Source organism: Macrobrachium nipponense, chromosome 3, assembly GCF_015104395.2.
Source record: "Macrobrachium nipponense isolate FS-2020 chromosome 3, ASM1510439v2, whole genome shotgun sequence".
Lineage (NCBI taxonomy): Eukaryota > Metazoa > Arthropoda > Malacostraca > Decapoda > Palaemonidae > Macrobrachium > Macrobrachium nipponense.
Window position 1 is genome coordinate 124,230,991 of NC_087202.1, and position 16,697 is coordinate 124,247,687.

At 40.1% G+C, this 16,697-nt stretch overlaps 1 protein-coding gene across 2 annotated transcripts in view; it reads right to left on the bottom strand.

Annotated features, from left to right (window-relative positions):
- The window catches only part of LOC135222037 (lanC-like protein 3), a 55,058-nt gene that overhangs the window by 36,570 nt on the left and 1,791 nt on the right, over positions 1–16,697 (bottom strand). For both annotated transcript variants that reach the window (XM_064260171.1, XM_064260172.1), the window contains exon 2: positions 16,107–16,350. In XM_064260171.1, the coding sequence (XP_064116241.1) occupies positions 16,107–16,350 (244 nt within the window). The remainder of the gene's footprint in view (positions 1–16,106; positions 16,351–16,697) is intronic.

Below are 16,697 nucleotides of genomic sequence, written 5' to 3' on the forward strand. Positions count from 1 at the left end.
AATTAAGGATAACTCTCTCTCTCTCTCTCTCGTCTCTCCTCTCTCTCTCTCTCTCTCTCTCTCTCTCTCTTTTGCCACACAGGATATGTATGTCATAATGGTAACTCGCTCCCTCTGTTTCACTGGAAGCGTTATACATAAGTATTTTCTGAGAGAACAGAGATAAACTCTCTCTCTCTCTCTCTCTCTCTCTCTCTCTCTCTCTCTCTCTCTCTCTCTCTCCTCTCTCTCTCTCTCTCTCTCTCTCTCTCTCTCTTTTACTGAGATGAAAGAATTTTTATGTTACTAGTATGTAAAATGTTATCAATATTTTCAGTTGTTGATAATAATAATAATAATAATATAATAATAATAATAATAATAATAATAATAATAATAATAATAATAATAATAATAATAATAATAATCCCCCTCCATGAAAAGCCTACAACGCCAAGAAATTAAGGGAGACAGCAAGTGAGGTCAATGAAATTGATTGATTGATTGATTATGAGTTATCTGGCGTCACAACTACCAAGGTCACCGACGCCGAAGACCAAATGTGATCTTTTAACTTTTATAATAAATATTATACAACTTCAAAATAACTTTATCTTTATGAGAGATATAAATATTTTATTTAAAAAAAATAAATTAAATTTCTGATAAAAATATAAATAATATTCCGATAAAAATAATTGTGATTGACCACATAACAGTAAAAAACTATTAAAAAGAAAAAAAAAAGTATATACTAAGACAGCACAGCTGTCAGATATATTTGAGAAGACCAGCTTCTTTGATAAAAGAGATAACGTTATTAACACACATGCTTTCTCCCAACAGTTTTGGCATGCTAATAATTACCACCTGCTTCACTACTATAAGCTAAAAAACGATTCCTAAGTTCCACTAGACTGGGACACTCAACCAGCAAATGCCTAACAGTCAGTGGAACTAAGCAATCATCACAGAATGGCTCATTCTCCCCATCCATCAGATAGCCGTGAGTTAAACGCGTATACAACCTCCCACTTCCTTGGTATTAGGTCATATTTCCAAGGGTGTGTCTGTCTAGTAATTTCTTTTCATTTTGTTGGGGCCTACTCTGTCCCACTGAAGTGCCCATAATACTGGACAGATTTCCATATATCAAAAGAATGTATCACGATATGGAACAGGGCATTTTCTCGGTACTAAAGTTTGCGCTGCTGATTTGGCTAGCTTGTCTGCCTCTTCGTTTCCCGATACGTTACATGGGCAGGAACCCAACAAAATGAAACAATGCTGCCTCTATTTTGGTGCAAGAAGATCCACTGCAAGATCTTCAACACCAAGGGATGATCAGTATTAAAGACTTCCAGGGACTGTAAGGCACTTTTGGAGTCACAAAATATTGTGTAGCTACACACTGGGAGTGTTACAAATATGTTCCAGTGCTACTAGATGCCATACAATTCGCTGTAAAGTTTGAGGCAATAGAAGGAAGTGCACCTCTTCGTTAAAAGATTGGCTAAAAATCCCATATCCACGCCGGCATTGGACTTGGAGCCATCAGTAAATATAAAACATGTATATATATGCTCTGATACATGATCTAAAAATATTGCCCTTATTTCCTCATCAGATTTATTTCTCTTTGCTCCATTGAAGTACCTGCAGAATTTCACATCCGGTAACCTCCAGACAGGAGTACTGGGATACACAAAGGGAATAATGGATATTTTTTAATATTTGTATCCTCTAAAATTTGTTTTATTCTATAGCTAAAAGGAATGGATACTTGGATGACTTCATAAAAACCATTAAAAATATTTCTATTTGCCACAGCAAATGCCTGAGATTTGGGAGTCTTTTGCGCTCTAAACCAGTACCGAAGTAATGATGACTGGCGATAGAGTTCAAGAGGCATCTCTCCTGCATCAACTAGCAAACTAGATATTGGTGACGAACGGAAAGCTCCTGTGGCTATACGAATAGCTGAATGATGTACTGAATCTAAAAGTTTTAAGTTAGATGAGGAAGCTGAAGAATAATCATTTTCAACAACCATATGACAGCTTTGACAAGATTAAAGATTTATGAAGCCTTAGTTAAAGATTTCTATCAGCTCCCCAACTGGTGGTTGAGAAAGCACCTCAAGATGTGTAGAGCTTCTAGGCCTCTTGCTTTTATATGTTTGATATGGGGGACCCAAAGTCAATCTACTGTCAAAAACTAGGCCTAAGAAATGTGCTTGTTCTACACATGGGATTCTACGGCCATACAAAATAGAGGTCTGGATCAGATGCACTCCCCTGATCCGACAGAAGTGGACAGCAGTAGTCTTGCTTACAGAGATTTTAAAACCCTGTTTCTCAGCCCAACTTACTATTTTATTTATTGTTAATTGTAGCTTTCTTTCTGCTACAGTCATCCGGGTGGCAGCAAAGGATATCGACAAATCATCCACAAACAGTGTCTTTAAAACCTCTCTTGGAATGACAGCTGCAACACTGTTTATGGCCAGAGCAAAAAGTGTTACACTGAGAACACTGCCCTGGGGAACACCTTCTTCTTGGCACCTTTTCTCTGATAAAGTACTGCCAACTTTAACTTTTAATTTAAAATACCTACGATGTAAAAAGGATTTCACAAATAAAGGTAATTTACCTCGTAGCCCACTATTATGTATAGTCTTCAGAATCCCATGTCTCCAAGCAGTGTCATATGCCTTTTCTATATCAAAAAACACTGTCACATGATGTTGCTTGGAGGCAAAGGCTTCACAGACAGAGGTTTCAAGTTGCAGTAAGATGTCCAGGGTAGAAGTGCATTTTTCGAAAACCACATGAGAAGGTGTTAGAATATTGTTGTGCTCTAGATACCACATCAGTCTTACATTTACCATTTTTTCCATCAATTTACACAAACAGCAAGTTAAAGCAATGGGGCGGTAACTTGCTGCACACAGGGGATCTTTTCTTTTCCAGGCTTAAGGAACGGTAACATGGTGGCTAATTCCCATATGGTAGGGTAGCTGCTTTCATCCCATATTCTATTGATAATACTTATTATAAAAAGTTTTGTGTTCTTCGAAATGTGTAAACATTTCATAAGGAATCTCATCTGGACCAGGGGCAGTGTTCTTGCTCCTAGATAAAGCAGAGTCAACTCCCTTTCAGAAAAGGCATATTATATTGATTCAGCTTTCTTTGCTGAAAAAGTCAAGTACCTGTTGTTCTTCCATCATTCTGAAATTATAGTCCTGGGGAACTATCTGATTTCTCAGACTCGAGCGAAGTGTTCTGAAAATGTATTACTAACTTCTGTGGCATCAGTGACATGAGTATTATTCACTTTAAGTACTGGAGGAGGATTGGGTGTAAATTTACCCTGAATTTTTCTTATTTTCTTCCAAATGCTACAGACTTGGTGTTCTGCTGTTAATAGAGGATACATATTCGGCCCATGCTTGTCTTCTGGCAGCTTTCATAGCTTTTCGAAATCGTGCCCTACACTGTTTGTAAATTATGACATTGTCCAAGGTGCGATGTCTACGCACCTGGTCAATGATGACTTGTAGCTCGGTGTAACAACCTTAGGTCTTTCTGACCACCACGGTACTGGCCGTCTCCTGAATAGTCCCTTAGTTCGAGGAATTGAGTGTAGACCTGCAGTATGCAATGTTCCATTGAGTAGATCAATGGCATCATCTACACTTGGGAGATCTTTGCATCCCCCTCCAACTCACTCAAGTCTTTGAATTTTCTCCAATTTGCTTTCTCTAAGCACCATCTTGGCGATCTCGGGATAGGTGGACCATCATTGGTGTCGATCAACAAATTGGAGAATGGTCACTGGTATGCCAGTCATCACTTGTTCTCCAACTAAAATCAACACTGCAGTTGGAGCTACATATTGAAAGATCGATGCAGGAGACGGTGCCTGTCTGAATGTGGTAATGGGTAGGTTCTCCAGTATTAAGAAGACCTATATCTTCATTTTCTATTAATGATGCTATCAATATTCCCTTTTTGGTTTGATGTTACATCTCCCCACAATGGATGTCTACTGTTGAAGTCACCAAGTAGAAGGAATGGCTCTGGTAGTTTGCTGCATCAAGTGTATTAAGTTCTCTTGGAAGACATGGCTATTGGGTGGAATGTAAAGGGAACATATAGTATATTGCCTCCTTAAAGTTAATTCGTACAGCCACAGCTTGAAGTGGAGTATTTAGTTTTACTTTGTAGTGTGGAGCATCTCGACGGATGTAGATGAGGGATCCACCATGATTTCCCACTCTAAATCAAATTTAGTTCTATAGTGAACATATTCCCTAGGACAAGGGGTATATTCACCTAGCATGGTCTCCTGCAAACATATCCCTACAGGAGAGTGCTCATAGATTAAAAGCTTCACTTCCTCATACTTCGCTCGCAGTCCCTGACAGTTCCACTGAATAATGGAAGTGAATTTATTCACGTTTAGGGCCACATTGTGGTTCCTTTTTACAAGACTGGGAGAGTTCTTTTTTCTACTAGGGGGAGGCATTTTGATGGAAGTTTGTTGGCTTCTTGGGAGGAGTTATCGCCTTCGTAGAGCCAACATCTTTTCCTTCAGTGTTTTTGATACTGAAGGGTTTTTTTAGTTTCTTCGCTCTCCATCTCTATCGAGATGGAGAGAGCAGAGGTGTTCTCTAAAGAGACCACCTCAAGTGTCTTTGTACTGCTGGCAGTAGCCAGCTCTGCCTCTGATGAGGCAGAAGTACCAGCGAGGACTGGCACCGGGGGACCAGCATCTGCTGGTTTGTCCTCCAAAGAGGAGTTGGCACCAACAGAAGCTGGCACCAGACAGCAACCCACTGGCCTTGCCACCAAAAGAGGCAGATGGTGGAGGGTGTATCTCAACTGGCACTTCAATTTTCTTCAATTCCACACTAGGGTCTTTCTTGTTGGTTCTAGCGAACCTTGTCTTTATATTCTCATCATCAGTTGACATCAGATGATTCAGTTAGCTGTCTTTTTAATGATTCTTTATTTGATTTTCCTTTTGTGCTCTTAACTTGGGTGTTCTTATTTGTCTCTTTCTTTTGGCTTTTTAATTTTGCTACTACAGTAGCAAAACTTAGACCTGGGTCTACAATCTTTGCTTTGGCTCTCTCTCGTGCTTCCTTAAATGTTGTTCTTTCAATCACTCTAATTGCTTGTATTTCCTTTTCAAGTAAAATATAATATCACACTGCTGAGATGACGAGAGGCATGTCCCTCACCACAGTGAACACATTTCGGTTCCCTGGTGGGCACATACCATGCTCATCTTCTCCACAGTTTGACACAGACTGCAGGATTTTCTTGCAATTTGGATCGACACGATTGTAGGGTGTGTCCAAAATGCTGGCAATGGAAACACCTTCTGGGTCTCGGGATGTCTACTGCTTTACCTTAAACCTATACCAGGCTGCAAAGACACATTCCGGAAGTCTTAAGGTTCCAAAAGTTAATATTAAGGTAGGCTGAGGTATTCTGTTATTATCAACCTTCTTTGACATCCTGTCAACCTTTATTACACCCTGATCTTTTAATTCCTGTTAAAAAGTCTCTCCTCAGAGAAAGCCATCAATTGAGGGGCATAAATCAAGCCCTTGCTGGAGTTCAGGCTGGATGTGGGGAGTACACTCAACCGTAACTCCCGCAAGGTCTGACAATCCCATCACTTGATACTTTCCTCTGGGGAGGGTGCTTTCTACCAGGAGCATGTTTTCCATTCTGCGGTGTTATTTTTGGCTGTCTTCCACAACATTTAACGATTTCCCTATGCACTTGAAAAATGTCTATATTGTCACCTTCTAGCTTTAAATTAAGGTATTTATTAAAGGAATTGGGTACAAAGACCCCAGGAGCTATTTCATAATTTTTATTTTTCTTCCTGGCATATGGTTCCAGTGTGACAATACTGAGCCAGATGCTTTTTGTTGAGATTTCTTGGAGGTATATCTACTCGCATTGCTTTGGGTCGTCATCTGTGTCCGTCTGTCATTCATCCAGGGTACTACCCTGATCATAGGGACCGACCATGATTGATTGAAGTTTGGGTTCCGTGCACAAGTCCTTTGACAAAAGCATAGGGTCGTCAGCCGAATAGTGGGGTTGCCATATAAACGTGTTAAAAATATAGTTCATCCAAGATATTCCCATACCCACCATGGAGTCACACTTAGAGGGACGGGTCATCCCTTTAATTAGGGTCGTCCTAGGGTAATTACCGGATATACACCCTATCTCCAGTGCTAAGGCGTCATGATGTCGTCGAGATCAGACCCGGCACTGAAGATAGGTTTGACAATAAACTTTCCCCTCGCTCCGACCACGTCAGGTACTCGAGTTTTACGGGTGAGGTAGCATGCCGTCCATCCTCACCCCTCCTTCAAATCCCAAGAGTTTAGTCTAAACCATGTCCAAAACCAAGCCAATAGTCATCATCATAGAACCCATACCTTATAAGAGGGAGGAAGGCAGAAAGATGAAATGTTTTTAGTAGAAAGAAAAGTTCTGACTAATTAGTTGGATCAGCAAGCTGGGACCCATAAGGACCAGTGAGAAACCAACCCCACCAGGCATCATGCCCCAGCTGCTGGTCCCTAAGCCCCCTAACCCACGTCAAGGGGTCAGCATCTAGGGGGGGTCAATGAAATAATGGGCATAATACACACCCCCAGTATCACAGAAACAAATACTTGGCATATGCAGGAGCAACACCACCAGCACAACCAACCCAACAGAAAGCAAAACAGCAACCTCCTTGGAAAAGGCGCCTGTAAAAGCAAATCATGGTGATGAGATCTGACTTGAGTAAACTGAAAGAGATGGCAGAAAAAAAAAAGGCTAAGAAGCAAGAAACAAGTGGAGGAACTCAACGAGAAATACAAAGTACAAGAGAGGGGACTAAACAACACAATAGAAGATGTAAAACAAAGCTTAACCGGCCAAAAGCACATAAAATCTAATGGTACATGAACAGGAATAAGGGATACCAACAGAACAAACTATTCGGAACTAACCAGAAAAGACTATACAGCCAACTAGAGGGGGAAAGACAACCACCAAGAAATTCCTGAAGCCGAAGAACCAAGTAAGAGACTCTGGGAAAACATATGGAGCAATCCGGTATCACACAACAAACATGCAACATGGCTCCAGAAAGTCAAGGAAGAAGAAACAGGGAGAATAAAACAAAGATTCACAGAGATCACGACAGACACAGTCAGACACCAACTAAAGAAAAAGCCAAACTGGAAAGCCCCCCCAGGGTCCCGATGAAGTCCACCATGGATACTGGCTCAAAACTTCAGGCCCTACACCCACGAATAGCAGAACAACTCCAGCATTGTATCTCAAATCACCATGAAACCAAATGGATGACCACAAAAATACAAGATTAAGGGAAATATAGCCAGTAACTACAGGCCTATCACCTGCCTACCAATAATGAGGAAGTTACTAACAGGTATCATCAGTGAAAGGCTATACAACTACTAGAGGAGACTAACACCATCCCCCACCAACAGAAAGCTGCAGAAGGAAGGGTGTGGGCACAAAAGACCAGCTCCTGATAGACAAAATGGTAATGAAGAACAGTAGAGAAGAAAACCAACCTAAGCATGGCATGGATAGACTATAAGAAAGCCTTCGACGTGATACCACACACATGGCTAATAGAATGCCTGAAAATATATGGGGCAGAGGAAAACACCATCAGCTTCCTCAAAAATACAATGCGCAACTGGAATACAATACTTACAAACTCTGGAATAAGACTAGCAGAGGTTAATATCAGGAGAGGGATCTTCCAGGGCAACTCACTGTCCCCACTACTCTTCGTAGTAGCCATGATTCCCTTGATAAAAGTACTACAGAAGATGGATGCCGGGTACCAACTCAAGAAAAGAGGCAACAGAATCAACCAGCTGTATAGTAAGAGCATCAAGGAAATAGATACCCTAATCCAGACTGTAAGGATTGTATCTGGGGACATCAGGATGGAGTTTGGAATACAAAAATGTGCCTCAGTCAACATACAAGAGGGCAAAGTAACAAGAACTGAAGGGATAAAGCTACCAGATGGGAGCAACATCAAACACATAGATGAGACTGGATACAAATACTTGGGAATAATGGAAGGAGGGGATATAAAACACCAAGAGATGAAGGACACGATCAGCAAAGAATATACGTATGCAGAGACTCAAGGCGATACTCAAGTCAAAACTCAACGCCGGAAATATGATAAAAGCCATAAACACATGGGCAGTGCCAGTAATCAGATACAGTGCAGGAATAGTGGAATGGACGAAGGCAGAACTCTGCAGCATAGATCAGAAAACCAGGAAACAAATGACAATACACAAAGCACTACACCCAAAAGCAAATACGGACAGACTATACATAACACGAAAGGAAGGAGGGAGAGGACTACTAAGCATAGAGGACTGCGTCAACATCGAGAACAGAGCACTGGGGCAATATCTGAAAACCAGTGATGACGAGTGGCTAAAGAGTGCATGGGAAAAAGAACTAATAAAAGTAGACGAAGACCCAGAAATATACAGAGACAGGAGAATGACAAACAGAACAGAGGACTGACACAACAAACCAATGCACGGACAATACACCTAGAGAAGCGAGACTAAAGAACTAGCCAGCGATGCACGTGGCAATGGCTACAGAGGGGAGAGCTAAAGAAGAAAACTGAAGGAATGATAACAGCAGCACAAGATCAGGCCCTAAGAACCAGATATGTTCAAAGAACGATAGACAGAAATAACATCTCTCCCATATGTAGGAAGTGCAATACGAAAATGAAACCATAAACCACATAGCAAGCGAATGTCCGGCACTTGCACAGAACCAGTACAAAAAGAGGCATGATTCAGTGGCAAAAGCCCTCCACTGGAGCCTGTGCAAGAAACATCAGCTACCTTGTAGTAATAAGTGGTACGAGCACCAACCTGACGGAGTGATAGAAAACGATCAGGCAAAGATCCTCTAGACTATGGTATCAGAACAGATAGGGTGATAGTTGCAAATAGACCAGACGTGACGTTGATTGACAAAATCAAGAAGAAAGCATCACTCATTGATGTCCCAATACCATGGGGCACCAGAGTTGAAGAGAAAGAGAGAGAAAAAATGGATAAGTATCAAGATCTGAAAATAGAAATAAGAAGAATATGGGATATGCCAGTGGAAATCGTACACATAATCATAAGAGCACTAGGCACAATCCCAAGATCCTTGAAAAGGAATCTAGAAAAACTAGAGGCTGAAGTAGCTCCAGGACTCATGCAGAAGAGTGTGATCCTCGAAACGGCGCACATAGTAAGAAAAGTGATGGACTCCTAAAGAGGCAGGATGCAACCCGGAACCCCACACTATAAATACCACCCAGTCGAATTGGAGGACTGTGATAGAGTAAAAAAAAAAAATAATAATAAAATAATAATAATAATATTAATGAAACTGTAATCACAAAATTTGTATATGGTAGTATTTTAAAGAGATAAAATTACCTTTCCATTTCACTTACGTAAGGATAACTCCTCTCTCTTCCCGAGATGAGAGAATTTTAATGGTAGATGCATGTGTTTATTAATATTTTCAAATAATAATCATAATAATAACAATAATAATAATAATACAATGCACAACTGGCATACAATACTTACAAGCTCTGGAATAAGACTAGCAGAGGTTAATATCAGGAGAAGGATCTTCCAGGGAGACTCACTGTCCCCACTACTCTTCGTAGTAGCCATGATTCCCATGACAAAAGTACTACAGAAGATGGATGCCGGGTACCAACTCAAGAAAAGAGGCAACAGAATTAACCATCTGATGTTCTTGGACGACATCAAGCTGTATGGTAAGAGCATCAAGGAAATAGATACCCTAATCCAGACTGTCAAGGTATTTGTATTCTGGGACATCAGGTTGGAGTTTGGAATAGAAAAATGTGCCTTAGTCAACATACAAGAGGGCAAAGTAACAAGAACTTAAGGGATAAAGCTACCAGATGGGAGCAACATCAAACACATAGATGAGACTGGATACAAATACTTGGGAATAATGGAAGGAGGGGATATAAAACACCAAGGGATGAAGGACACGATCAGGAAAGAATATATGCAGAGACTCAAGGCGATACTCAAGTTAAAACTCAACGGCGAAAATATGATAAAAGCCATAAACACATGGGCAGTGCCAGTAATCAGATACAGCGCAGGAATAGTGGAATGGACGAAGGCAGAACTCCGCAGCATAGATCAGAAAACCAGGAAACATATGACAATACACAAAGCACTAGACCCAAAAGCAAATACAGACAGACTATACATAACACGAAAGGAAGGAGGGAGAGGACTAATAAGTATAGAGGACTGCGTCAACATCGAGAACAGAGCACTGGGGCAATAAATATCTGAAAACCAGTGAAGACGAGTGGCTAAAGAGTGCATGGGAAGGACTAATAAAAGTAGACGAAGACCCAGAAATATACAGACAGGAGAATGACAAACAGAACAGAGGACTGGCACAACAAACCAATGGATGGACAATACATGAGACAGACTAAAGAACTAGCCAGCGATGACACATGGCAATGGCTACAGAGAGGAGAGCTAAAGAAGGAAACTGAAGGAATGATAACAGCGGCACAAGATCAGGCCCTAAGAACCAGATATGTTCAAAGAACGATAGACGGAAATAACATCTCTCCCATATGTAGGAAGTGCAATTCGAAAAATGAAACCACAAACCACATAGCAAGCGAATGTCCGGCACTTGCACAGAACCAGTACAAAAAGAGGCATGATTCAGTGGCAAAAGCCCTCCACTGGAGCCTATGCAAGAAACATCATCTACCTTGCAGTAATAGGCGGTACGAGCACCAACCTGAAGGAGTGATAGAAAACGATCAGGCAAAGATCCTCTGGGACTATGGTATCAGAACAGATAGGGTGATACATGCAAATAGACCAGATATGACGTTGATTGACAAAATCAAGAAGAAAGTATCACTCATTGATGTCGCAATACCATGGGACACCAGAGTTGAAGAGAAAGAGAGGGAAAAAATGGATAAGTATCAAGACCTGAAAATAGAAATAAGAAGGATATGGGATATGCCAGTGGAAATTGTACCCATAATCATAGGAACACTAGGCACAATCCCAAGATCCTTGAAAAGGAATCTAGAAAAACTAGAGGCTGAAGTAGTTCCAGGACTCATGCAGAAGAGTGTGATCCTCGAAACGGCGCACATAGTAAGAAAAGTGATGGACTCCTAAGGAGGCAGGATGCAACCCGGAACCCCACACTATAAATACCACCCAGTCAAATTGGAGGACTGTGATAGAGCAAAAAAAAAAAAATAAATAAATAATAATAATAATAATAATAAGATAACTAATTTCAAATTAAAATTTTTCCATTTGTCTTTTTCTGTATCAATTTCCCCACCTTCTCATAACTCCAGTGATGCTCGGAGCTGGGAAGCTGTCAAATATGTCAAGTAACAGTGCCATACAATGATCAACTAATTTAATGGTTTTTATGCCATCTCTCTCTCTCTCTCTCTCTCTCTCACTCTCTCTCTCTCTCTCTCTCTCTCTCTCTCTCTCTCTCTTTTACTGAGATGAGATCATTTTTATGGTACATGTATGTAATAAGTTTATTATTAATATTTTCCAATAATAATACTATAATATGTATAATAATACTATAACTGTAATTACAAAATTCATATGTGAGTATTTTAAATACAATCTCTAAGATTAATACAGTAATATGATAATAATTCAAGGTAAATTTGATGCAGGGTGTTACATAAGGTATACATTTGGTGTTTCTATATTTCTTTCTCTCTCTCTCTCTCTCTCTCTGGTAGACATTAGAGGTGCCTCACACTGAGGGACCTGGGGCAACCCGAACAAGATGTAAGGCGAGTAAGGTGTAAGGCGCTCTCTCTCTCTCTCTCTCTCTCTCTCTCTCTCTCTCTCTCTCTCTCTGTTATTAGCTGTTTATATATTTCTAATGGTAAAATGTTTAAGATGACTTTGAAATTATATTAATAATACCAATTCAATGGTATATCAATGGTATATTTGATGTAGGATGATACTTTAAGTATACATGTGGTATTTGAACTTTCAAGATAGGCAGATATAGGCATTTTTAGAAGGGAGTTCTAACTATTCGCAGGTTTGAGCTATTCGCATGGGAACACTGTATATGCAATAACAAATGTAAAACCAGCAAACGACTGTACAAGTATTTTAATATATTTCTGTCTGGAACTATATAAGCAATAAAAAATAAAACATGTTACTAGTAATATTATTGGTTACTAACATTTTCATGACTTTAAATTTGTCCCAGGGGAGTCTGTCCATGCGGGATTTTGTCCTTGGGGGATTTTGCCCTACGGGGGATTTTGTCCTAGAACCCAAATGACTTGGGAACTACAAAGAGTCTGTTGTAAAACCCTTCTGTTGAATGATCCAATACTTCTTCTATTGCCCTCTTGCAAATTACCAATGCGACCTGTTGGAGAGAGCCAAAAACTTCTTGGATCCTACCAAGGTGATTGGCAACCTGGACACGGTGATGTAACCTTCCTTCAATACTTGGACAACCCAAGCTTCTGCCCCCTCCAACTTCACTCCTCCCAAAATAGGTGAAGTCTCTCTCCAACAGGAGCCCAAAGGACAGCCAACTCAATTCCTTAACTTGGCTGAAGTTTTCTTCGCTGGTCTTGAAGAAGGTCGCAGATTAAAACGAGGTTTTGACTGTCTCGATCTTGCCCCTTGAAAAGGTTGAGATATAAGGGGGAGAAAACCTGAGTACTTGAAGATATAAAAATAATAAATGTAAAAGTAAAAATAATAAAATAATTTAAAGATGAAGACTCCTTCAGGTGTTTAGTTGGCTGTGCAAGCAAGAGATGGTTGTTATTCAAGAGGGAGAACAAGACTGCTGATTTCTGAGTTGGTGTAATTCCCTTGGTGGCGAAGGAGCACCACAGCACCCGCTTCTTAAGAATGCCCATTGAGAACAAAGAAGCTAATTGAGGCACCATCCCTGACCCTTTATCTGCACAAGATAATACCCCAAGCCAGTCTGTGACAAAGTCTTCAAATGAGTAAAGGGGAATCTTCTGATTTTCTTTCTAATGCTCCCACTGTCCAATTAGGGAGAAGACAATTTCAAGTACTTTAAACAGATTCCTCTGGCGATGAAAACATAACCTTCGCTGCCGCATAAGCCAGACGAGGAGAAGTGTCTACCAAGCTGGAGAAGTCCCCTTGTGAGGAGGCAGAAACTCCTTGATCACCTTGGATGGAGGAAAACAAATGATGCCTTCCCTATCTCACTCTTGGAAGCCAACCAATCGCCTACTTTTCTGAGTACTTTCTTGGACGAAGACAAGAGAGCCAACTTCGGAAAACCGTCATTGTCACTAGACTTCTTTCTCACGAGAAAGGTAGAGGTCGGGGAACTCGAAGGAGCACAAGTTTGAAAAATTCTGAAGTAGGCCAAAAAGTAGCAAAGAAGTGAAGAGTAGGTGGAAGAAGGAGCAGTCTTGTTCGGTCTCTTCTTCCTTGGACGAAACCAGAGATAAGTCATCTTTAGTCTTGGTTGGAGTCTTCATCTGGAGAATACCAGGCTGTCCCTGGGGAAACAACAATCATAAACTGCAGGTGCATAATTAGGTGGAACCATAAAACTACCAGACGGTTGAAGGCTAAATACAACCTCTCTATGCTTCTTGACAAGGAGGTGAGACGTCAGCTGTCAAAGGCCATTTCAGTGGTCACAAAGCGGTACATTGATGGTACCTTCTGTCTGGAGACGACATGTCTATGTCTGAGGGCAATCCCACAGCACTGTCCCAGATACCTTTGCAATGGCACTCTGTTGACGCCTGGGAGCGAACAACAGGCTCGACGGAGGGAGCAACTGCCTGTGAGCAAACCCCATCAGGCCCCCTTGGACCTCCGGTATGTCTTCTCCCTAGTGCTGGGGAGCGGGACAGGGACCTTCGTCTAGGAGAACTGGTGGGACGGACTGTCAACCAGCTCCCAGACACTGCACTAACACTTTTCACTGTGTTGTCACTTGATACTTTGTCCATAAAAGATCTGAACAAAGCACTTAAATTCTATTACAGAATTAGCTAAACACTTGAATTTTCTGTTGAACCTAGATTCGGTGATGACAATGGCATTAGGACCAAAGGCAGTAAAGATGAAGGCAGGCTAAAAATGGGTGATACAGGAGGAGAAGGGGTATTTGTCTGAATGAGACCTATAAACTTTCCTTTGGTTATCATCCCCCCCTTTACATTCTGAGCATGTTAGATTTTTAGAGCACTCTTGCCCTCTACACTAGATACACTTAGAATGAGTATCATAAGTCAATTTAAGTAAACTAGTCCTACATCCTTCTGTGCAGTGCCGAATTCCAGAAGAGCTAATAAGCTAACAGCAAAAGCTAAGAGCATAAGACACCGTTTAAGATTAAATATGCACTGAATTCCTGGAAAATAGTATCCAAAAGATGAAGCAAGGACTACATCCAATTAGTGGACCCTGCCATATTCACGTTCTCCGGATTCAGGGACTCACACATTCGCAGATTTCTCTCAGGAACATTTCCTCACATTATTCGCAGAAAATTTGCCTATTCTGGGTATTTTTCTGAGAAATATCCACAATTTCCTGTGTTTTTTTTTTTTTTATCAATTTCATCACAAGATGCAATTTTTGTAATAAAACTATAAAAAAAAAAACAGGTATACAAATTTTTAGTGGGTTTTTCTTCAGTTTTAACTAACAAAATAAGAGGTTTTAAGCATTTTTATAGGGGTTCCAACTATGGGGGGGGGGGGGTGTCTGGTACACATCCCCCACGAATACAGGGAGACCATTGTACTGATATTAACTGGAAGGCAACAAAAACTGAATTGGGAGGTTCTGCTAATTTGTACCTAATATCCCAAAAGTGGGTTGGTCCTGTTCACCTACACTAGAAAATCACAGTTTTTAAAAGTAAATTTTATTTTTCCTAACTATACAAACCCGAGGTCCTTTGGATTAGAAATTACCTTTAGCAAAGCTGGAAACCACTAGACTTTATAGCAAGGTAGTATGGTAAGCTACCACTCAGGCGGGGGAAACTGCCAACCCAAGAATACACATTTCACTTAGCTTTTGGCCCAGGAAAACATAGACTGAGGGGTGGCATGAGGTGGGCCTAATGTGTAAATGACCTCAGGTTTGTAGTTAAGAAAAATACAATTTACTTTAAAAATTTGTGATTTGTTCCTACATAGTGTACAAACCATCAGTCCTTTACATTAGGAAGACTTATACTTGGAGGGAGGATTCTGATATAAGTCAACCATACGAACATAAATGAGAAAAAAAGAAATGTCTGAAAATAGAGAGGAGAAGCCATTAGCCTCTCATGCAGCCCACCTCTCCATCAATGACACAGTGAGGGCTTAGATATATTAAAGTTAGATATATTAAAGAAGAATAATGATTTTTGGTGAATTAATATGCAATTTCTTAATGCAAAATCAATAGCTGTGTTCATTAGCTGCAGAAACAGGGAAATGCCTGGCAAATGAAGAAGTATTCTTCAGTTTCTGTGGTATGTGTTTGGAGCTGCTGGCCTGTAGAATTAGGCTTGCATAAATCAATTGGATTTGCATTACAACAAATGTGAGTGCTATTCTGCAGGCACATAAATTATACACAAGTGAAAATATTTATAAGGCATTAAGTTCATAGTTATATTTAACCTTACAGAAATCAAGATCCTGACATCTTAATCTCAAATACAGTATAGTACTGTATTACAAATGGCAGTGTGAAACATGCACCAAATTGATAGGATTTGTGCAAAAGATATGTAAAAACTGCATGTTTTTTCTGCAGTTGTAATATTATAAATGAATTGCACAAATATTTAAAGTCTTTATTCTCATGCTCTTACTTTGAAAATGACAGAATTCAAAACCAGATGTCAATATCTCAAATTAAATATATTAAAAAGAGATGTGTAAAACAAAGACCCAGTGATTACCTAGTGCTTTATGAACTACTGCGGCAACAGCGTATGTGCCTGTGTTTCCCAAAATAAAGGCAGCTCTGTCCACCAGCTGGCCATGCTTCTTGACTGAGTTTGCATACTCCAGAGCTAAATTGAGATATGCCACAGCTTCTTGAAGAAGCAAATCTTTCTCTTGAGCAAAGTGGGGGGATTTTGACAAACGATAAAGCATGTATGCTGCACCTGATATACCTACATAAAGGCCACCATCACAGTTCTGAGGAAAAAAATTAAAAAAACTGATATGGCATGTTAAAATATATCATCCAGCAAAATTTATGAGCAAACAAAATCTAATTATTTAAGTTCCACTATCAATAGTGTAATGTATTTTCTACTGACCAACTCTGAGGGATCTATGGGGATAAATAATTCAGTGAATTCTAAGATTACTTGAACGCTCTGAGGTCTCTAAGAAAATCGCTTCAAAAGAACAGGAGTCTTGATGATTATTAAGATACTACATTGTTTTCATTTTTCTTTTTTTTTTTTTTACCTATTTAAGAACCAAGGCTAATTAATGGAAAAGAGATCAAGAAAAGGAAAAACCAATGTATTAGACAC